The sequence below is a fragment of the Corythoichthys intestinalis genome, chromosome 12 (genome assembly GCF_030265065.1).
Source record: "Corythoichthys intestinalis isolate RoL2023-P3 chromosome 12, ASM3026506v1, whole genome shotgun sequence".
NCBI lineage: Eukaryota > Metazoa > Chordata > Actinopteri > Syngnathiformes > Syngnathidae > Corythoichthys > Corythoichthys intestinalis.
In genome coordinates this window covers 32,799,628-32,824,352 of record NC_080406.1, presented here as the reverse complement: position 1 = coordinate 32,824,352, position 24,725 = coordinate 32,799,628, and the positions used below count along the sequence as shown (strand labels likewise).

Genomic DNA, 24,725 nt, shown 5'->3' with positions numbered 1-24,725 from the left:
TTTCGAAACGGGTAAGACATCACCGTCGATCTACTAAAACTACAGTGAATCGAAAAACAGACCAAAAATACAGAAACGTTTAAAACAATCTATATTTTAATTTGAAAACTTATATTAGATTACAGAAAAAAAGGTATTTGGAAGAAGTCAGTACATGTGTAGCGTTTTAAAAGGGAGGTCTTTGATGGGAATACACAAAGACCTAAACAACCACACATTAGTTACATGGATATTGTCTGATGGTCTAGTATCATTATCACTGGCCACTAAAGATACTAATAAGCTACAATCATCAACAGGGTTCATACATGTCATTAACAAAGCTTATTCAACCTATCAGGAACCTGGGTTAGGAAATTACCTTGCTGGTGCCAATATTTTGAAAACACTACCAAGATGTTGCGCAGGGCCCTCATGACAATTCCGTAACTGCAGAATACAAAAAAAAACAAAAACAAAAAACTAGCAAAAAAGACAAAGCAGCTGCCTACTAGAACAGAAGGAAGCCAGCTCGACTGAGTGAGAAAAGGAACAAAAACATCAACACGCATAATGGAGCCAGGTTGCCAACAATGAATACATGGCAGGATGCTGGAGCAAAATTTTGAACGATCATATAGCCAAAGGGAACAGTGGCAAATTGATAAATATTTTTTGTTATTCTCCAACAGCATTTTTTATAGGATGGCTTGAATAAAAACGAGTTAAAGACTTCAAGACTTTTAACCTCCTCAGTTAGACCTGGCATCCACATACTTGGAAATGACATTTTGACTCACGTGGCCTACGTGACCCAAGATGTCTTGTCCTTGTTTGTGGGCGCCAGTTTTTTTGTTAAGTCAGGCCACACGCTACAGTTCTCGGTTCCAATCCCTCTTTCGTAGCTGCGAGGTGAGGGCACACCTGCCCCCTGGCCGCCCCCCCTCGTTCTTTCAATAACTCAACTACAGCCCTGAGAAAAGCCAGACAGAAAAACAGGCATGGGTGCGCGAGGGGGGAGGGTGACAGGACTGGTTTCCACGGTGGCGTTTTTGAGAGACTGTGCTTATTGGAGTGGCAAGGCGTACGCAGGTTAGTCTTCGTCGTCGTTCTCGTCATACTCCTCCTCATCGTCGTCATCGCCCATGTATGACACGGGGGTCTCCACGCGAGAGCCACTGTAGTGAGAATCGTTGGAGCTGGACGCCATGGTGCCGTCGGGGCAGCCATCGCTAAATGAAGGAGAGAAAAACATTTTTTAGATAATGTTTAAAAATCGAAATTAGGTACTGCCAACAACTAATTTTTTAGTACTAGAACTTATAAATACAAGTATTTACGGTTGTGGTCAAAAGTTTACATACACATGTGAAGAACATAATGTCATGGCTCTCTTGAGTTTCCAGCTATTTCTACAACTCTGATTTTTCTCCGATAGAGTGACTGGAACAGATACTTCTTTGTCACAAAAAACATTCATGAAGTTTGGTTCTTTTATGACTTTATTATGGGTTAACAGAAAAAGTGATCAAATCTGCCGGGTCAAAAATATACATACATGGATCTGAAAAAGCGAATCATTGACTTGAACAAGTCAGGAAAGTCACTTGGAGCCATTTCAAAGCAGCTGCAGGTCCCAAGAGCAACAGTGCAAACAATTGTTTGTAAGTATAAAGTGCCTGGCACTGTTTTGTCACTGCCACGATCAGGAAGAAAACGCAAGCTATCACCTGCTGCTGAGAGAAAATTGGTCAGGAGGGTGAAGATTTAACCGAGAATCACCAAAAAGCAGATCTGCCAAGAATTAGAAGCTGCTGGAACACAGGTGTCAGTGTCCACAGTCAAGCGTGTTTTGCATCTCCGTGGACTGAGAGGCTGCCGTGCAAGAAGGAAGCCCTTGCTCCAAAAGCGGCACCTTAAGGCTCGACTGAAGTTTGCTGCTGATCACATGGACAAAGATAAGACCTTCTGGAGGAAAGTTCTGTAGGCAGACGAAACAAAAATCGAGCTGTTTGGCCACAATGCCCAGCAATATGTTTGGAGGAGAAAAGGTAAGGCCTTTAACCCCAAGTACACCATGCCTACCATCAAGCACGGTGGTGGTAGTATTATGCTGTGCGGCTGTTTTGCTTCCAATGGAACTGGTGCTTTACAGAGAGTAAATGGGATAATGAAGAAGGAGGATTACCTTCAAATTCTTCAAGATAACCTAACGTCATCAGCCCGAAGATCAGGTCTTGGGCGCAGTTGGGTGATCCAACAGGACAATGACCCCAAACACACATCAAAAGTGGTCATGGAATGGCTAAATCAGGCTAGAATTAAGGTTTTCGAATGGCCTTCCCAAAGTCCTGACTCAAACCCCATTGAGAACTTGTGGACAATGCTGAAGAAACAAGTCCATGTCAGAAAGCCATCAAATTTAACTGAACTGCACCAATTCTGTCAAGAGGAGTGGTCAAAGATTCAACCAGAAGCTTGCCAGAAGCTTGTGGATGGCTACCAAAAGCGCCTAATTGAAGTGAAAATGGCCAAAGGACATGTTACCAAATATTAGCGCTGCTGTATGTATATTTTTGACCCAGCAGATTTGATCACTTTTTTCTGTTCACCCATAATAAAGTCATAAAAGAACCAAACTTCATGAATGTTTTTTGTGACAAAGAAGTATCTGTTCCAATCACTCTATCAGAGAAAAATCAGAGTTGTAGAAATAACTGGAAACTCAAGAGAGCCATGACATTATGTTCTTCACAAGTGTATGTAAACTTTAGACCACAAGTGTACATCATTGGCTGCCACTGGCCTCGATAGATATCTAATTCATATAAACTAAGATGACTGGCTGTGTATGTTAATGTTTCATTTTAAATAAATATTTTATGAATTAAATGAAAAAAAAAAAAAAACATTTTAAAAAAAATATTTAAGTTTTTTTTTTGCAGCCAATGAGTGCCCTATTAAGGGTTAATTATACAAATGGCAAATTAGTGCCTCAAACAATGCGTTGGAAACGTACCTTACCACCCAAACCTATCTTGTATAACATTAATAGAGGTTTTTATTACTTTTTGGTACTACTTTAAACTTCTTAAAAACGGAAATCTGCAATCATAGATGGTACCATTATCTTTTTTAATGTGCTTGTTTAAAAGTGCCAGGTTAAAATGCATGCATTTTTTATTTCACTTTGTTTAACGTGCAAGAAAAAAATATACAAGTACAATTTTTAACAAGTGCATTTCGACTCCAGGGGTGCACATAATTTTTTTGCCCAGGTTCTCAGAGGAGGACCTGGAGATGTGACTTGGTCCTCATTCAGCTTGAGAGCCGACCCGCCTGATGCGATAAATTTATGACAAGCTTTACTTAGAGCCAATTAACTTTAATTATATTAACAATTAATGCTTGATTAACATCAACTGGCACAACAAAATTGCCATTACTTTGAAGTGAAATGTAAAGAAATAAAAAGCACCATTTCAAAATAAAGGGCATTATGTGGCTCCCACATTAACTCCAAGCCTTTTTAAAAGTGGGATGTCCTCCTCATAAGACCTCATTGAACGTGCATGTTTAGCTTTGTAAAATGCGAGCAAAAACACGTTTGTCAGTGCATGTCGCTGTTCATTACCTTTATTCCGCCACTTGTCCATAGGGCGAGTGGGGTCCTGTTTGACATCGATAGTTTGCTTAATTCCCACATGCTCTCTGTTTTTTTCGTGCTTTTCAAAGTTTGGATGGCTGAAATTCTTTGACCCTACATAAAATGCGCTGCTCTTATCGGCGACATTGGGATTCTCACGGCACATTTTGTACCGCATTTCCGTGCGAGCATCATTTGCTTCTAGCCATGATGCCTCCTGTAGCCACTTTTCAGCAAAAGTCCTTTTTTTCGGTAGATCCGGTGACGTCTCGGTCGTCTGTCTGTCTTTAGACGGGGGTGGGGGAATACGGAAGTAATTACTCAGTGTGGCCTGCCTCCGACATTTTGAGAAGTTATTTTCTCATGTCCGCCGCAAATACAGTGGTCAGCCATCGGTACGCAAAAGCGTATGGAAGCCGTTGAGGGCCAGCGCGTTTGTCGACGTCCAGTACGCATGCGCGCATGCGGACCACTTATGTGCACCCCTGGCTATAGCTTATCCTATATTGTGAATTGTCTAATTGTTATCCCCCAAAAACAAATTAAAAAAGCATTTGCTATATCAGTAGGTTAATGTTACCGGCTACAGTTCCACATTTCCCTTTTAAAAAGTTAAAGTATGAATAGATCAAGTAATGAAAACATGTACTGGCATGCCCATGGTGGGTTCAGGTGGTTAGATACGGTTGTATCAGGCACTTTTGCATTATCATATTATGCCTCCACAGCCTATCATATAGTGTCAGTTTATTAACCTGTTCAGGGACAGTGCACTCTGCGATTTTGGAAGTTCTCCCATTTATCCTATTTAGAAATGAGGGGCGTTTGAAATTTTCATGGGAGGTGCTTGTCCACTGTGAGAATCTAAAGAAAAAAATCCAGAAATCACAGTGTATGATTTTTTTAGCTATTTGTATTATACTGCTGCAAATAAGTATTTGGGAACGTATCTACTAGCTAGAATTGTGAGCCTCAAAAACCTGTTAATTGCCTTTAAAAAGTCCAACGAAGAGTGGAGTGGAGGTAGGCTTTTTGAGTCTTGACTTTTTGACCTGTTTGAGGCGGTTAGCTGCATATAAACACCTGTTCACCACATACAATAAGGAAGACTCCCAATTACTAAAATGGTCAAGACCGAAGACACCAGAGACAGAATTGTAGACACCTACAAGGCTGGAAATTGTTATGGGGCAATTGCCTAGTAGCTTGGTGATATAAGATCCACCGTTGGATCTTTAGAAAATGGAAGACTGACTGTCAATCTCCTTAGGACTGGGGCTCCATGCAAGATCTACCTCGTAGGGTCTCATTGATCCCAAGAATGGTGAGGAATCAGCCAAGAACTACACAGGAGGAGCTGGTCAATAACCTGAAAGGAGCTGGAACCACCATTTCCAAGGTTAATTTTGGTAATACACTAAAATGTCATGGTTTAAAGTCATACATGGAACGGAAGGTTCCCCTGCTTAAACCAGCACATGTCCAGGCCAGTTTTAAGCTTGCCAAAGACCATTTGGATAACCCAGGGGACTAACGGGAGAAAGTCATGTGGTCATATGAGATTAATATGGAACTTTTTGGTCTTAATTCTACTCATAGTGTTTGAAGAAAAATGATGAGTACCATCCCAAGAACGCCATCTCTACTGTGAAGCATGGAGCTGGAAGCAGCATCATGCTTTGAGGGTTGTTTTTCTGCACATAGGACTGACTCAGGACGACTGCACAGTATTGAGGATGAGCAGGGCCATGTATTGTGAGATTTTGGGGAATAACCTCCTTCCATCAGAGCATTGATAATGGGTCGTGACTAAGGGAGTTACCCAAAAAATTATTAGATTCATCGCGATTCGACACGTGACGATTCGATTGCGATTTCTAAGGTTCAAAAACTATTTTCCCTCATAACTTTATGACAGCCGCTCATAGCGGAACGAAAATCAAGACACGTCTGCCGCCCGGACACCTTTAACGGACGTACGCACAACGTTATGATGCTTCCGGTTACTGAGCGAGAGATTTACTCCTTTTCGAAAGACCAGAAAATAAACTTGTGTATGAGACATTTTTAGGGGGGGGTTCCTCCTTGTCTTTCAGATATCCAGCAGTAGTTTCAAGTCATGTCAAATGCAAAATGTCCTGAGTGTGTGTTCCTAAGACCCATGTGCGTCTGTAAGACGTGAGTACACAAACCCTCTTGTATGGTTTAGCCATTATTGTTGTTGATTTTGAGATGTTAACAGCGCTGAGCGCTAACCTAATTAGCAAACGTGCATTTCATATGCAGAACGTGTAAAACCATGATTAAGTACAGCAGTAACACTACAAAAGTATATTGGTTAAAAGAAGTCCTATTTCTAAAGACAGTTTCCAGAAAATGTGGAATTCATTCCACCTGTGTAAATTTATTGTATTGAGTGAAATGAGTACTGGTGCTGCCTTTAAAATGGTTAATGTTTTTGCACTTTCTTGTATAAAATAAATAAATAAATAAATAAATAAATAATTTACAAAAAGAAAAAAAAAAGCAGCTTAAGGGCAGCTATTTGCTGTATGGGCATGTTTCCATCATTCCTGTTGAATCATTAGGATATTTTCAATAAATAATGGACATAAATTTGCTCGGCTACTTTATTAAGTAGTACTGTACGATGCATCGATAATCGTGATAACCGTGATCATCGTCAATACCGTGATCATCGTTCAATAATCGAATCGTAACACCCTGATTCGTAATCGAATTGAATCGTGGGGTGCCTATGATGGCACACCCCTACGACTCGTGACTGGGTCTTCAAACATGATAATAGCCTGAACCAGACAGCCAGAATTACCAAGGAGCAGCTTCATTAAAAGCATATCAAGGTTCTGGAGGGGTCTAGCCAGTCGCCAGAACTAAACCCAATAGAAAATCTTTGGAGGAAGCTCAAACTCAGAGTTTCTTAGCGACAGCCCAGAACCCTGATTGATCTAGAGAAGATCTGTGTGGAGGAGTGGTGCAAACTGGTTACAGGAAACATTTGACCTCTCTAATTGTAATCAAAGGCTACTGTATCAAATATTAACATTGATTTTTCTCAGGTGTTGAAATACTTATTTGCAGCAGTATAATACAAAAAATTTTTTGAAAAAAATCATACTGTGATTTCGGGTTTTTATTGTCTCTCACAGTGGACTAGCACCTACCATGAAAATTTCAAACACACCCCTCATTCCTAAATGGGATAAGTGGGAGAACTTGAAAAATCGCAGGGTGTTCAAATACTTATTTTCCTTAATCTTTATAGGACAAATGACTTTTTGGTTGTGTAAGAATAATAAATCTTAGCAACTGTTATTATATCTATATTTAACTACCGTATTGGCCCAAATATAAGACAGTGTTTTTTGTATTGAAATAACACTGAAAAAGAGGGGGTCGTCTTATATTCGCGGTCTAGACATTATACCCATTCACGACGCTAGATGTCGCCAGATATCATTGAAGCGATGTTCTGCCATGACAAATCTCAGCTACTCTTAAGTTTAACCAGTTTGCATTATTTTATTGCAGTGTTTTTCCTTATTCAGATTTGTTTCAAGACTAAGTACAACACCATTTACAGTTAGACTTCACTTTGATGGTTAATGCAGTTATTGCAATTTTGTTGTTTTATCACAATAGATTGGTTTATTTACATTTCAAAAACCAGAAGCCATTCATTTACGAATGTGATTGCACTGTAGTTTACATATTTAAATGTTCAGATATTAAGATTTGAATGAGGCAAAATAACAATTTTTCTCTCAAATATATTGTTATAATTGTTTGTTTCGGATGTACTGTAATTATTTTCTGTATAAAAATTTGGTGTTCAAAGTCTTTTTTTCAAACTTGAGTCTTGAAAAAGAGGGGGTCGTCTTATAATCAGGGCAGTCTTATATTCAGGCCAATACGGTATTAATCGTTTTTATATTTTTATAATTATGAATAATTTTATAGGTTGTTATAGATTATAAAGATGATAAAAACTAACTATTCAACTCATTGCATGCCACTGATGGCGATCGACGTCCAATTCAGTTAAACTAGGAATACCGGCTGTAAATGCGTGTTTCAATGGCATTGATGGTGCTAGATGAGAGGGAGAGGCTGACAGCGATCTCCCGGTCAAAATGGATTGAACGTTTAGTGCAGCCAATGAGTTCAATGAGTACCCTGTAAAGGTTTGAAAAAATGTGCATGAAAGGGTTAAACAAGATTCTTAACATTTGGATGCACACAATAAAGGTATGTTCTGTCCTTTTAAGAAATAGATAACAATGCCTCCCACCTGGCTGTGTAACGGGCACCATTAGTTGAGGACCCTCCAGTGATGTAGACATTACTAATGGGGCCCTTTGCCATTTCTGCAGAAGGAGAGACACCATCATTCAAAGTAGGAACATCTACGGCTGACGCTTCAGCAACGCAGAGACTGACCGATCACGTAGGGCTCCAGCGCTTTTGGCACCAGACTGCGCGCCACTTTCAAATCCTCCGGAGAACACTTGCCCACCTCCAAACCACAAGCCATGCCCATGCGTTTCAGTACCTCGATGTCGTCGTGGATCTCAAACATGCTGTCAAAGTTGAACAAGTACTCAAACCTGCCAAGTGGAAGAAAATATGGTTATTGAGTCCATTTCTGCTCACCATATGAAAGGTGGCTCATTGGCATACTTGTCATTGGAGATGCTGCAGTCGATGACGGTTTTCTTGCTGGTGTTGACGATGATGAAGGGCAGGTGTATGATGGAGTTAGGCGGCGGAGGTCGTTTTGCCTGCTGCTCGCGCTGTCTGTTTCTTTGAACCAGGTTCTTGAAGGCGATTTGCTGTAACAACAACAATTTGCCTTTAACAAATAAATACTGTAGTTTTAACAATAAAGCATATAACTTCATTATTAGCTTTTAGTTATATACATAATCCATTTTTAGTCAGGCATGAATGGGTCAAGGGTGAAAAAGGTGAGAAGGCTGTGGAGGAAATGTGTACCAGAACATATTCAATTACTAATTTTCTCCCGATTAATCAGCCGACAATTTTTACAATTAGTCGACTAATCTAATCTTTTTTTTTTTAAAACCAATTCAGCAATGAAATTTTTGTTAACGCTTATTAGTTCACAAAAACATTTTGGAACACTTTAATTCGTTATTAAAGTACAAATAAACATGTATATAACAATAATTAATCACAAATAAACAATGAGGTCAAATGCTGATAGCATTTACTATTGCAAAAGAATGGAATGTAAACAGATTCAGAACACTGATTTATTATTCAAAATAATTCTTAAAATAATCTAGCATTATTATAGTATACTACTATATAAAATAATATTAAAATAATTATTCATTGCCAATCATATTTTTCATAAAAGTGTCATTTTAAAGCTATTCTTAGTGTAAAATCTGAATTCTGTAGTATTATAATATTGACATATTAAAGTATTAATTCTAAAGTATGTGGTATTAACTCCAGAAATCATTATTTTTATGACGAACAGACGTGCTTTTATTTTGAAATGTTCATCGAAAGTATGTACGTTCGCTAAACCACTAACCGTAAGCTTTACACTTCGCAATGCCGACAGCACTCCTGTAACGAGTCACATGACATTTTGAAGGGAAAATGACAAGCAGTACTCAATTTGGACATTTAGGGATGTACGTAGTTCCCATGCGGTGTACTCACTTTTGTTGCCAGGGGTTTAGATATTAATGGCTATATTTTGGAAAATAAATAAACTATTATATAAACTGCACACAGACTAATTTTCATTGTGTCAAAGTGTCTTTTTGTCAGTGTTGTCCCATGAAATGATATACTTAAATATATGCAGAAATGCGAGGGGTGTACTCACTTTTGTGATACACTGTATATGTTTGACGTGTGTGGCGTAGCGTAGGAAAAAAAAAAAAAAAGGACGTGATACACGGTGTTCACCCACAACTGCCTGATCATTCTAATCTTTAAAAGTCTAACAAATACACAACATTAACCAGCGAATTTTCATGTTTGAAGTGTCACCTTTTAACCGCAGGTTAGCGTTTTGGAGAAGACTGCCTATGATTTAAAGCAGGCTAAAGTACCCAGATAGCAGACCGACCTTGAAAAGATGTTGGATCAACATTCCGCTGTCGATCTCATATCTTTGAATCAATGTCACTTTTACACCCTCAATTAATGTTGTTTCAACGTTGAAATCCTTACAAAACCTAAACATCATTTCGATTATTAATAATATTGGAACAACGCTGAATCAATGTTATGTTTTTGACGAAAACGCCCGCTCATCCATAATTCAATGACTTTTGAATCATATTTCCCGGTCAATCATAAATCAACTATTTGTCAACATTAGTTCATCAACTATAAAAAAATGTTAACCCAACCGTCACCAGACATATCATAGAACAATGTTGTTTCAACGTAACTTGACGTAAAAAATTTCAATGTCAACCATACTGATGATTTTGATGGAAAATCAACATTTATTCAATGTCGGTCTGCTATCTGGGTAGGTTGTCTTTTTTCCCCATTAGTCTCAATGTAGCAATGCTAACGTTTACAGTGTTTAATATAGATTAGAGCAGGGCGGTAAACCGAAAATTTACCGTCACCGAAATTCTTCACGATGACCGACATAATTTTGACCATGTAGGCAAATTCGGTAATTTAATAAAACAAGAAAATATAGTCTTTTCATCCCGCTTTGACTCTGTGTTGTTCGGCCATGTTCATTCCCCTTTAAGAAAGCAGGCAGTGTGCTTACGTATGGAGTCACATGGTTTTCAGGAAGCCAAACAAACAGAAGCCCGGTAGGCTAACACCAGTGGCTAACGCTACAAGTAAACGGGATGGAGTCGGGCTTAAGTTAGCTTCGCCAAACTTTCACCCGACGTTAAGTAAACTCTTGGCGGGTTCCAGACGGGCTTTCACCCGCTGTCCTCCCTGGTTCTCATGATTTCAGGAGAGGATGCTTTCAGTGCTTTCTTCTGGTAGCCAAGCCACAGGCTAACGCTAGCGGCTAACAGCGGCTACAAATGAACGTGAAAAGAGTCGGATAGCGGCTCTAAACTTGTCGAAGCGGCTGAAATTCATGAGTGGACTGGGCACGGACTTCATGTAGCAATCATTATGTCGCGTTATTTGGCATCTCTGTGTGATTTCTCTGAAAGCTTTCATGATGGTAAAGCACTCAGCATAAAGTATAATCCAACAGTGAAGCCTATATATGACAGTTTAACACTAGAAAACCCAGCAAAGGGCAAATCGGCCTTTCCTCAAGACAAATACTCCTAATATTCCCATATATGAATGGCTCTTGTCTGTCGGACAACGACTTTCCAATTCAAAAGCACTTGGGTCATTTTGGCCACCTCTGGGTTTTTCCAGGGTAGAGGCCAAATCGGCCATTGCTTGGGACTATTAGGAGTACAATAATTCTCTGGGACTTCTAGTGTTAATGGCCACAGCTATTTTTCTGTATGTGTTTGCTTTATTCTGCCATCATAAAACCTTAAATATTTCATTGGCATCAGAGCAATACAGCTTTAATCTGGTTGTGTCTGTGTGGGGGGGTGCATGTATTAAAAAATGTTTCGGGAAAAAAAAAACCCTGAAACCTTGACGTAAACACTTGCGTTGAATAATTATGTCACAGCAGCCATTACCAATAAGTTGTCTGAAGTGTACTGTTAAAGCTGCAAGTCATTTGTGTTAGAATGACATGTTTGCACAGTCGTCATATTGATTTTTATAATGTACATTTTTCAAGTCATACAAGCTGTTATAAATGTTCACACTAGAATTCTTATTGTTTACAAGATTTTTTTTTAATACTTAATGTTTAGACTGCATGTGCAATTGTTAAATTGAAAGCTGGTAAATAAATTCAACGAGAAACGGTTAATTTGTATTCCATGCATTGATTCAAATTTTCAAATTATATAACAGTCCGCTTGGGCGAATTTATCGTCATTTATCGTTATCGAGGTAAATTTGCTCAATTTATCGTGATACGTACTTAAGGCCATATCGCCCAGCTCTAATATAGATGTATTTCCTTATTTTGTATGTTACAACTAATTCTACGGCGTGTTAATGACCAATAAACATCTGTGAAAAGTATTATATGCCATCAACATCCACTCACATATGTATGCACTCACGCACGCGGTGATAAAACGCAGCCGTGAAAATTACCGCCCTCATTCTTATTTACCTTGCGATAAATGAACTCATTACATATCGCGACAGGCTTAGCAACTTCATTAAAACGTGGCGTTAGTTAGATGGACTTTGTTTTTTTTTTAACCCTTCATTAACCGTCGACGGGATGTCAGCGAAGCAGCCAGAAGCATTTGCTGACCGTCCAAGTGTCACTTTTTTAAAGGGCCGGTTTCTGAAGTGCTCAATTCACGTAGTAAGTTAATCACATGATAATAATAATAAACACCCCCCCCCCCCCCCCCAACACACTAAAAATGTTCTCCTCGGATCTACACAATTCACTTAGGTCACCCTTTTTGACTTCAAAACAGCTAATTTCGCCGAAAGGCGAGAGATTTTCATGCCTGTTGAGTACATTTTCTTTGGACATCCTACATAAAAAAAAAAATATTGGTTTAGACTATCTACAGTGGTACCTCGACATAAGATCGCTTTGACACCCGATTTTTTTCGACATCCGACGAAAAATTTGACAGTGCATTTGTTTCTACATCCGATGACATGCTCGAAATACAATTTATGACAGTGCCACAGTTTGTTTTCCCGCAAGACGGACGCACGACGGATTTTCTTGTGAAAGATCAACATGGGTTCCAAGAATGTTAGTGCAGGTGGTGAAAAAAGGAAAAAGGTGAGGCTTACTATTGAAATGAAGATGGAAATGAGAGAAAAATATGAGCGTGGCGCACGAATCCGTGAACTGGCTCGACAATATGGCCGTAGAATGTCCACCATCTCGACGGTCCCCCTCCTACCTCCGTTCGCCAGTCTTTATAAGTTAAGGTGACAATTATTGGTGTAAAATCGCCCCAAAAAAAACCAGTTTCATCAGGTTTATAATCATTTATTTCAGAACTTGTGCAACAAAACATGCCTACTGTCCGCCGCAGCTGAACAAAAGTGAAAGTAAAAAGTCCCTCGCTCACTCTGTCAAGTGAGCCACGCTGTGTGTTTAGGTACACCACGCAAAACACATCCGCCACATTGGAACCAGATTCATTACATTATTAGAGGTTTTATTATTACTTTTATTTAGGGCTGTCAAACGATTAAAATTTTTAATCGAGTTAATTACAGCTTAAAAATGAATTAATTGTAATTAATCGCAATTAATCGCCATTCAAACCATCTATAAAATATGCCACATTTTTCTGTGAATTATAAATATTCTGTAAAATAGTTGGAATGGAAAGATAAGACACAAGATGGATATATACATTCAACATACGGTACATAAGGACTGTAGTGGGCATTTTACTCTACTGTCATTTAAATCTGTCTATGCTGTCCTCACTCCGAAGTGTCTACTTTTTCCAAAGCTAAACAGCTAGTGAACGACGCCTTAATAATCAGACTTCTTCCTTTTTCATCTGATTTATTAATAAAATGGCCTCAAACCATTGTCCTCTTTAGACCGTTTACGTAAAACTACAAAAAAAAGTAAACAAGCATTGCATTAGCAACAACGTTAGCTTAGCACGCTATACAGGTTGACTAAACATAAACAAAAAGTGTCTCATACAAAAAATATAACATTTCGCTTATTAACATAATATGTACATTCTTTACAACAACCATACTTACGGACAAATCTTTTCCGAGGATCATATAAGCACAACAGAGACGTCGTGCAGCCATATTGAACTGGCAAGAAAAAAATAAACCATGTCGCAAAGCGACCACAAGAGTTCGCTGTTAGACAGCACAAAACGCCTTGCTGTAAAACTTACCAAAAGGCAGAATATTGTCTGAGAGGGACATGTGCGTTAATTGCGTCAAATATTTTAACGTGATTAATTTAAAAAATTAATTACCGCACGTTAACGCGTTAATTTTGACAGCCCTACTTTTATTATATTATCATTCAGATTTTTATTCATAATTTATTTGTTTTGATCTGTGTAACTGCCATTTGCAATAGTTCCAGCAGCATTTATTAAGGATTAAGTGTAGGTTTCCGGGCTGTGGAACGAATTAATGGAATCATATTCTTATGGAAAAATCCTGCTTGACATACCACCATTTCTACTTACAAAAAAAAGTCCTAGAACAAATTAGCTTTATATATAGAGGTACCACTGTATACTGTAAATATGTAGCCTACAAAAGACTGGTTTATCTGTGACATTAACATAAATTAGTGTAGAAATGTAGAGTGACCGGTAGATCAGGTAGGCTTTAAATCACAGGTGTCAAACTCAAGACCCGGGGAGCGGGCAGATCCAGCACACTACAAACATTTTGTGTGGCCCGAGAAATTAAATCATGTTATTTTGGTGAAATGACATTTATGTACACCTCAATCCTTGGGGACTGAAATTGAGAAAATGTACCGTCTTCCACATAATTAAAATATAATATCTAATTTTTTAACGCTACTTTTGTGCAATATTAAACTATTTCGGAATTCGAGATTTGTATGTCTTTTGATCTTATTGTTGCCATAAAAAGGGGGAGAAAATTTAATCATCTTTTTATGAAGAAATTAGAATTTTTTTATGCGATATCGCCCGGCCCTACTTGTAAGTGGCAATGTGCCAAAGTCACTGTGTGGTCAAAACAATTTTTAAAGTAACTGGTTCGTCTATCAACTCCAAAGGTTGTCAAAGAGTTAAAAGGGAACTAAACTACAGTACTAATACAATAACTTTGTTTGCAAGAATAGATTGATTGATTGATTAATAGGTACATCAAATAATGTATCAACAGCATCACAACGCTTTATAATGCCTCCTCCTAAAAACACAATGGTGGAAAGAAAAGCTCAATTATTCAAACCATTCGGACCTGTAGTATGAGCTCCTGAAGCTGTGACTGTTTCTGTTTGATTCGCTCCAACCGCCTCTGTCGCTCCACCTGCCATTGACAAGAATAATACTTACAATGGAGACCTAACAGAAACGACAATCGGTGAGACTTCTAATGATTGCCTATGTATACTGAAAAACTTGACCAATTAAGATAATTCTTTTAGTGATCAGTACCTCGAGATTTTGGCACTCTTGCGCCGAGTTGGTGGGCAGGCCAATCCATTTGATCTCTTTCTTCTCTTTGGAGATGATGTTCATGGCCATGAGGACGTTAAGAGCGTCGTACACACGTCGCCGGATGTTTTTTTGGTCATACACATGCTAAAAGAAAAATAGTTCAAACAGTTCACCTTACAGTTCCCAATGTTTGTGTTGTGAGGTGACCGACTCTCACCGAGTCATTGGGTGACATGTGGTTGTCGCCTGAGCTGAATTCTGCTACTAGCTCATCTGCTACCTCGTTGTAGGTGGTGACACCCTTCTTCTGCACCTTCTCACATACTTTCATGGAGAAATGCCTCAAGCCCTTCCCATTCTTTTCACCTTTCTTTCCACGCTTCCTGTAAACAGTGTCACGCTTATTAATATCTATAAAAACTGTACTTCTCAATGCGCTTTGAAAGACTTACCCTGACGACCAAGGAGAGGCATCAGAAGGTTGAGTCTGAGTAAGAAATTGGGAATTGGGCGTGTGGGGGCTGTTCACCAGTATAGTACTGGATACTGTTGGCCTCTGAGGGGTACCAATCACCTGAAGAAGCGAAAAATACCAAGTGTTTATGTAAAGCAGGAATCGTATTGGTTTCATCACATGGAATTCAAGATTGTTAAAGATCATTTTAAGATCAAGTACAGCGGAAATGAATGACAATTCGTGGTGAATTTCACGGCAAACCTCGCTAAAAACGGTTCTAGATGCCCAATCCATTTCGACTGGGAGAGGCTGACAATGATTATTCTAGCATCATCAACAACACATACATGAGCATTCACAGTACAAATTATTTGGACAGCCATCGTTATCAATGGCGGGCCGATGACATAAAAATTAGGAAGTTGAACAAAATAAACAAAATTCAAACTTATTGGTGGCTAGAGGTGCAACAATCGATTAATCGACAACTAATCAATTAGCAAATTAATCGACAACTATTTTGATAACCAATTAATCTTTTAGGATTTTCTTCACCTCAAACTTGTCTAAATTTTTGAAATGTTAACATACATATAACTTTTGTGTTGTAGATATCATTTCTTCAATATATCTGCTAATATTTATATAGCAAATATAGTATTTATATTGCTATATTTGCATTATATCTGCTTTTACTTTGGAAAACAATTCACATTTTAGCCAATTTTCAGACATCTTACTGTCTAAACTAGCTTCATAATAAGGCTACAACTGCTAATCAATTGAATCGCTTAATAGTTGCCAACTTGCTATGATAAACAATTTGATAATCAATACAGTTGTGGACTACAGTTAAGTCTGTTAAGCTGTAATGAAATATTTTTGAAGGAAACAGTCATCCATTTTGTCTTCATTGTTACTTACAACATGCCTGAAACAATTTCAAGGTAAATTGTGAAGTTAATTGAAAAAAGTAACATTTCTCCGATTAATTGATTATGAAAATAATCATTAGTTACAGCCATATTGTGGGCCATAACCAGTCAGGGTTTATCCCACTGTTTTATAAACCTGGCGGGCCTCCAGGCTTTTCTTGCCCCAACGCCAGGCTAAAACAGTGCTATAAATTTTTTCCTTTTCTTTAAAGTACAAACATTTACATACTTTAACCACGCCTGGTGATAAAGTTAAAAGCACAATGGCAACATAAAAAGGCTTAACCAAGTACAAACAACTCTAAACGAACAATTTCTATGTGTAAGTCCTTTGATTGGATTTTCTAACAGAGTGCAGTCGGAAGGGAAATAAAACATGTTAAAAATGAACTACTACCCACACTTAATACAAACAAAACACAGCTTTGATAACTCAAGTTAAAAAAAAAAAAGGTTTAACACTGTGCTTCCCTCGCGGTACAATGTGAAGGAAGGCACTCGATTCCTTACTAAGGTTATATCTAAGCTGATTGTCATGATGTACACATTCCATGTATGTAATGGGATGATGGATACAATCCTGCTGACTGTAGGGCTTGAGAAGCTTTGGATCAACTCGCAGCTACTCTTCGGCCAGGTCACCTCACAATGATAATAGAGGGGGCTTACACAATAGCGAGACACAGCAATGAGGACTTACCATGTGTGGTAAATGTTGCATGTGTGCATGTGCAGCGATATTCACGTTGGACGGCCCCAGTGTTTTGGGCAGGAGCTGTTTGGCCACAGGCGCAGTGGCAGGCTGGACAGCCACCAAAGACAGGACACCTAAGAGGACACGTGAGAGGTCATTCACTCCCAGTCAAAATGGATGGGACGTCGATCATCGTCAAAGGCGCTGCAACATGAGCAATCCCTTTTTACCTTTGCTGGGGCTCAGATTCTGATCAATGAATACCTTCAGCTCTCCGTTGGTTTCTATGAGGCCAGCCTGCAAAGGACAGAAATATTAAATAATATCCCTTTTATAATCCAGTGTCTATCCAAAGTAGGTCGCATTTCATGTCAAGTCACGGGCATGTAGTCACTTACATCTTTAGCCATGATCCCAAAGGACCGTGGAAGTTGAGCCTCACTTGAAAAGGGTTTCTTCTTCTCTTTCACTATTCAGACCCTGAAAACACAAACACCACTACTTTCGTTTTCCACAATACACAAAGATGCGTACTGTGAAATTGCCACATTTCCTATCTTTCAACAGATATAAGATGAACATGTACACAAGTTTGAACACCCTGTATTCGATCCCTAATTACAGCTGCTATTTAATAAACATTTGAGGCGATAAATTGAAGTTAAAAGCATGTCACTTTCTTACACAGCTGTACAAAATTGATTTTGAGTCATTTTTTTAAACTTTCGATATTACAGGTAATCCCCGGGTTACGACGTACTCGACTTACGCGGTGACACCGCAGTCTCATCCACAATTGTCTCCAGTTTTTTTTTGCCGCATACTCGCCACCTTATTGTACTTCAGATTCCTATTTACTTTATTAATATTACGTATTTTGTCCTCACTAAACGTTAAGTTGTTCACCTTTATAGACAGCAAAGCAATTGTGATTTTTAAAGCTTTTTACTTCCTTCACTTTTGAAAATTGTAAAGCTGGAGCACACATATGTACACTTATGTTCTAAATGACACGCATTTTAACAATAAAACACTTGAAACAAAACAATTGATGTTCAAACATTAGACGTGGGAATCTTAGAGCACCTAACGATTCGATTACGATTCAGAGGCTACGATTCAATTATAAATCGATTATTGAAGCACCCCCCCCAGCATTTACAGTAGCTGCTTTTAATGTTTCGTACATTAGTTACAAAAATTGTACAAAAATCCTCTCAGGCTTAGATAAACGATTATTTCAGTATCAAGTTAACAGTTCAAAACAGTTAATAAAAAAATACTCAAGTCCCCATTCTGTATCAACTGCTTTAATCTACAATTACCGGTAATTTAATGTTGTGAATCAACCGGTAACGTTGTTAAAATTGCTCCCATTATTCCATAATTTGCCTTCTGTCTAATTTAGTTTTAAAAGGTTTTAAAACAGTTTCATCGTTTAAAGATAAAGTCAAGATTTTGCCAATTTAGGAGTATTTTAGGGAAGTCTGCTGCTTTGAGATGGCGGCTGTTTACCAACGCCGGCAAGTCTATCATTTCGCATCTGGTTTTCTATACATGTACTGCTTACGCCGCCGAGTTTTGTCATTTCGCATCTTGTTCTTTATACATGTGATATCTACCGTAGCATTATGTTGACGTAGTTTGCAGTGGCTGTCAGCAGAGGTTTTTTTTTTTTTTTTTTTTTTTTTTTTAAAATCTAGCGGCATGAGTTGAGCCAGAGCCGTGAGTTGAGCATGGTCATTACCGGGTAATAACAAGCATGATGTTTACTCTCATTGGGTCCCGAAGACCATGCTGACTGTGTTTTAGTTCCGCTTTACTTGGCATATTTCAATAATCGGAATTTGGACGTTTGTGAATCGTTCTCAAATCTTCCACGGCTGAATCGAGAATAATCTAAGAATCCGAAATTTCGCACACCTCTATCAAACGTCCATTAAGTCTGATCAATATGTAAATTTAGTAGATTAAATTAGCCTAATTTGCCTAACAACAGTATGCTACCTTAAATACCGTAATGGCCTGAATATAAGACTGTTTTTTGCATTGAAATAACACTGAAAAAGAGGGGGTCGTCTTATATTCGCGGTCTAGACATTATACCCATTCACAACGCTAGATGGTGTCAGATATCATTGAAGCGATGTTCTGTCATGACAGATCTCAGCTACTCTCCCCATTCACGGCGCTAGATGGCGCCAGATATCATTGAAGCGATTTTCTGTCATGACAGATCTCAGCTACTCTTTTAAGTTTAACCAGTTTGCATTATTTTATTGCAATATTTTTCCTTATTCAGATTTGTTTCAAGACTACAGTTAGTTAGACTTCACTTTGATGATTAATGCATTCATTGCAATTTTGTTGTTTTATCACAATAGATTGGTTTATTTACATTTCAAAAACCAGAAGCCATTCATTTACGAATGTGATTGCACATTAGTTTACATATTTAAATGTTCAGATATTAAGATTTGAATGAGGCAAAATAACATGCTTTTTCTGTCAAATATATAATTATAATCATTTGTTTCGGATATACTGTAATTATTTTCTGTATCAAAATTAATTTGGTGTTCAAAAAGCCTTTTTTCAAACTTGAGTCTTGAAAAAGGGGGTTCTTCTTATAATCAGGGCCTTCTCATATTCGGGCCAATACGGTACTACGAATGCTAACGTATTAACAATTCTCATGACAAATCACTCACACGTAATTCCACAAACTGTGGCTCTAAACTTAATTACAAATGCATACACAAAAATGTTAGCTGAAACAACTTATAGCCTGATGTGGGCCATACAGGAGCGCAGCTATCCTTTAGCCATGTCTGACATCTGGGTCTGCTCTTCAGTCATACAAGGCAGCAAACCAGTCAGACCTAACGCTGCCACAAGAGGGCAGTGTATTCTCCATCATGAAACAGAATACATTTGGACTTTCTGGACAGTTATTTTGAGATTTACTTAAAGTGTTAATTCCAATTTACGCAGAAATTCGGGTTACGTTGCCAGTGTACGAACGGAACTAGTTCGTAACCCAGGGACTACCTGTATTTGTAAGTTAGAACTTTCATAAAAAGAACCCCTACATAACAATATCTGCACATTTTAACTGTGAAACCACATTAATGCACAATGGTCTCATGATACGATACATATACATAACAAATTGAGAACTCGTTTTGAAATTGAAAAAGGAGGTTTCATTTGATCATTCTATGCCACCCCAGCCGAAATGGACTGGACCTCTATCGCCGTCAATGGCAGCCGTTAAGTTAGGCTACGTTCATACTACAGGTCTTAATGCACGAATCCGATTTTTTCATGTTTTTCTGACTTGAGTGAGGCATCAACGGGACAAGTTGCATAGAAGATGACCATTTCAAATCCGATCTGGGTCACTTTCGTATGTGGTTTAAATCTGATCTGGGCCACATTTTTCCAGAACGTCGCGGAGGTCTGAACTGGTAAATTTCCAAAATCGGAATTCATGCAGCAATTACGCCATCAAAGAGCGAGAGAGACTGCGCGCTACGGTAGCGGTGTAGCTGTCTGTTAGCGCCTAACTTGCCTTGAACATGGCTTTTGGGGAAGGTTCGGGCTTGGCAACAGTCATAAAAAAATACAAATGGGTTGAGGATATGCCTGAAAATGATCCGTTTTATCTTTTCTCTATATGAACAATATTTCAAGATTGCTTACACTGCAGAGTCGGGGCAAACTGCCCGTACGTGTGTGTGTATGACATGCAAGGACAGTGCGTGCATGCTATCGATTCACAGAAACTTAGAATATAAGCCTAAACGGGGATTATTTATGTCTGTTATTTGTGTCCTATTTTTGGAAATCAAAATATGATCGCCCTGGAATGATGGATGACAGCCAGCATGTGTAGTCATTTGTTTTGATGCTTCTGTAGAAAATCGGATTTGTGCATTAAGACCTGCAGTATGAACGTAGCCTTAGTTGGGCTTTAAAAAATATATATTTCAATGAATAGGACCCATTTGGTTCCCATGCACACCGACCATGGTGGCAATGTGCTCGATTGGTCAGCACATTCCCCTGACTTGAACCATATAGAAAATTTGCACTTCAAAAATCCATTTTTGTATGATCTCATGCTTTATTGTAATTTTCTAAGGTATTGGATTTGACGTTTTCAATAACTATAAGCCACAATCTTCAAAAAAACAAAAACATGTAAATGGTTTTTGCTAAAACCCACCCCAGTCAAAATAGATTGGACGTCAATCGCCGCCAATGGCACTGAAACTTGATCATTCAGTTTAAATTAATTGGACGTCTATCACCTTCAATGTCAACCAATGAGTTAATAAAAAATGCATACATATATATGATAAATAGTGCAACAAAAAATGATGAATCTGATGGACGACCACTCAAATAGTTCCCTTCATTTTACCAAACGAATTTAACCATCTATTTGGATTGGGACCACATGTTTGGACCCCGTTTAACAGAACCAACACAACATAAAAATGACTTAGAACGAACTTTTGGATGGTTAAGGCCTACTTCTGCTTGGAGAATTGAGACGAACTTTTGTTACAGGTCATTTCAGAACATCCCAACTTCACGCACATTGACTAAAACAGCAAAATAAAGAATAAATAAACAAGTGCTGAGGCGTCATGGCAAAAAGCACACTAGGCCCGTATCCCCCCCCATCCGAGCAGTCTTTTGTTGAGGTGCGGCTAGCTGATACCGCTAACCCACCGTGGTTGGATCGAGCCCCGCTGCTAGCTCGGGAGCTAACGCACGCTTTGAATGCAATTCTGGGCCACATCGTGCTTGTTTTCCCCTCCTCACTCGTTCCCGGGAAGTCGGAAACGCCGTTTGTGCCAGGGTTCGGATTAAGATTCGTATAAAGAAGAAGACTGTGTGCACTTACGTTTGTACTAGAGCTCCTTCTTCGACGGCTGCCGTTGTTGTTGGCATTTGAGAGCGGAGGAAGAGGAGGTCTAAATCCTTAGCAAACAGGAAACATTGAGACAAGTCAAACTATACTTTAGGAACATTCTATCTGGTCGTTCGTATCGCGATTTATATCATTTTTTATATACCCTTGCGTATACGACAAGTAAAAAAACTGCGTGTGTGACATAAAATGAGTCACTACTTAAAACGGCCGTTGTGGGGTTGATCTTAATCGTCATATGCACACCTGTCAACGCCAAATGGTGGCCTCGCGATTAGATTCTCTGACCGTCAAAACTCTAGAAGTCTGGATTTAGGATAGTCATTTGCGTTGTTGAATCTACACGACAGAACATCACTAATTTAACATTACGCTTTGACTGACTTCACTGCATTCCAAACCGTGTTTGAAAAGACTTTGAGAAGGCGACTTTTTTGAGCTCCTTCGCCTTTCAGAGACAAAACATTGAAACTGTAAAGCGGCAAAAGGACAGCGCTTTTTGAAAAATGAGTTCATTTCAATAACTATCCGAATGGGGCAACTACCAACATTGGAGGCTTAGCGTTGACTGTTTGTTAGCAAGTTGCTAACTCGCGGTCACCAATGAAGAGCCACCGGCGCTTTGTTAGCCGACCGGGCTACAGCTTAGCAACTTGCGGCCGAGCTAAGCACAGCTATTACTACTGAGGAGACCACCGGTGTTCGCTTTTAAAAACTTGTTGGTGGTCCCTCATTTGTAACGTCAACAAAACCTCGCAGCCGTGACACATAAATTTGTCGGTGAGGCCGCAGACGGCTTGACAATTGTGCTTACCGGTGCACTCCACAAGTTAGCTTCTTCTATCGACTATCGGCTAGCCTTGCTACGGCAGCGCAACTCACAATCTGATCTTGGCGGTGTCTGGCTTCACTCGCCTCTGATTGGTGGCTTTCGGCGAGACGAAAGCAAGGCACTCAAAGCAGACCCCGCCCACTATCTAAAACGACGTTCTGATTGGACGGCGCCCATGTTTGATACAGAAAACATTGCCACCTGCTGAAAAAAGATGGTACAGCAGCAAGTAATACTTCATTGAAGTACAGTACAGTACATTATTTACTGTTTAACTCATTGCCTGCCATTGACAAGGATTGATATCACATTCATTTACACTGGGGGGGCGCTGACTGTAATTGCTCATATTTCAATGTCATTAACAGCAATAGACGTTCAATTCATTTTTGGAAGGGTATGCTGTGAATGATCGCTGTCAGTCATCCCAGTCAAAACGGTTTGGACATCTGGCGCCGTCAATTACAGCCTCCTGAGCATAAGCGGATTTTAAGGGGGGCAAGCCCCCCCCCGGTGGCCGAAAAGTGTCATTGCATGTAATTGACTTTCTTATATATACATAAAAGTTGTAAAGCAATAAAACTCCAACAAAAATGAATGAAATGAACGAAAAAACATTTTTATAATGGGTCAAAAATCTTTTTCGAGCACCTTAGACAGTCATTTGCTTTGCATATAATTTTAAGAATGTATATATATAATAGAGAAAAAAAAATTTTTTTTCATGATTTATTTCATTGCCTGGTACACCAGACTCACCGCTGTTCCAGCTATTGAGTCTGGCCACCATTCACGCGGATACAATTTCCAGGGCGGAGCAAGCCACAGCAAACAGACAGCGGAGTGGACCAATCAGCGACGGGCAGGGCAGACGTGACGTTAGTAAAACGACGAGGTCAGGACGAGGGACTTGCACGCGGAAGTAAGCATACAAGGAGAGCGAAGTTTATTCAACATGGCTAGCGCGAGACAGACTGCTGTCAATGACTCGTGTCGATGTGTTTTTGGTCATTTAAAACTGATTTTACCGTGGGTTGGAACATATTCTCGGCTCTCATGTTCACCTCTGTTGTGGAGACGACTTCCGACGCGCAAGAGTGACGTTGCTCGTTAAGAACACGTCACGCAAATAAATGAATCTGATTTGTCGATTGATTTTGTACCTGCTCGAGAGGCCGTTAACGGGATGGCTCCCAGACTATTTCTCTCAGTGTTTGAAAAATACAGGGAGAACAGTCTGGCAGAGCCAGGCAAATTTTTTCATTGATCGAAATTTTTTTTTTTTTTGGATTGAAGCACCTTTTGGGGGATTGAATGATTTAGATACAAATGTCCTAATCATAATATGGCCCAAACACAAAAAGGATTGCTTCAATCAAAGAAAACTTTTTCAATCAAAAATTAAGTGTTCATATGCAAATTTTTCAATCTCAAATATTTTTTCGCATTCAAAAACTTTTTTCTATGATTGAAATTTTTCTTGAATTGAATTGAAGCAACTTTTATTATTGAATAATAAAGACACAAATCTACCTCCATGTAGCCCTGCCCCGGGGATACAATTTTTGGCTGGGGTAGCTACATTGGCACGTACCAAATTCAATGGATGACGATCTTGGTGAAAAGTATTGCCTTAGCAGCCTGATTTAGAATTCCCCTCAAGAATGATGGGAAACAAAAAAACGCTCATTGTCAACTTATTTTAAATATTCTTGTTAGTTTTATTGCTGACTCTGCATATTTGGTTCATCAACATGTTGTGCCCCCCCTGCCCCAAAAGTCAAACTCTAGCCTAGGCCCCTAAGTTAACCCTTTCATGCACAAATTTTTTTTCTGCCACAGACGGCAGTTGACGTCCAGTCGGCAGTACCTTGTTCTGAAATGAGGCTGGCTTGTCCACATGTGCCTTTGCATACCCCAAGCAAGTGTGTTTGCGGCAACAAGATCATGTTGTAGTTCTTATCCTTCGTCTTTGCCTCCCCAATATTTTT

The 24,725-nt window shown here is 39.1% G+C and overlaps 1 protein-coding gene across 2 annotated transcripts; it reads right to left on the bottom strand.

Moving 5' to 3' along the window:
- Positions 1-114: 114 nt before the first annotated feature.
- On the bottom strand, positions 115-22,841 carry LOC130927515 (transcription factor Dp-1-like). 2 transcript variants are annotated; one of them, XM_057853403.1, is made up of 13 exons: positions 22,717-22,841; positions 21,876-21,952; positions 17,356-17,437; positions 17,188-17,254; positions 16,964-17,091; positions 15,324-15,445; positions 15,089-15,254; positions 14,869-15,015; positions 14,672-14,740; positions 8,327-8,478; positions 8,087-8,253; positions 7,938-8,013; positions 115-1,211 (listed from the first exon to the last, which is right to left on the bottom strand). In XM_057853403.1, exons 3-13 carry the CDS (start codon positions 17,365-17,367, stop codon positions 1,073-1,075), a joined length of 1,245 nt encoding a protein of 414 aa, XP_057709386.1. In that variant the 5' UTR covers positions 17,368-17,437; positions 21,876-21,952; positions 22,717-22,841; the 3' UTR covers positions 115-1,072. The 2 variants fall into 2 exon arrangements, with proteins under 2 accessions (XP_057709386.1, XP_057709387.1); XM_057853404.1 differs by having other exon boundaries at positions 22,785-22,802.
- Positions 22,842-24,725: the final 1,884 nt, after the last annotated feature.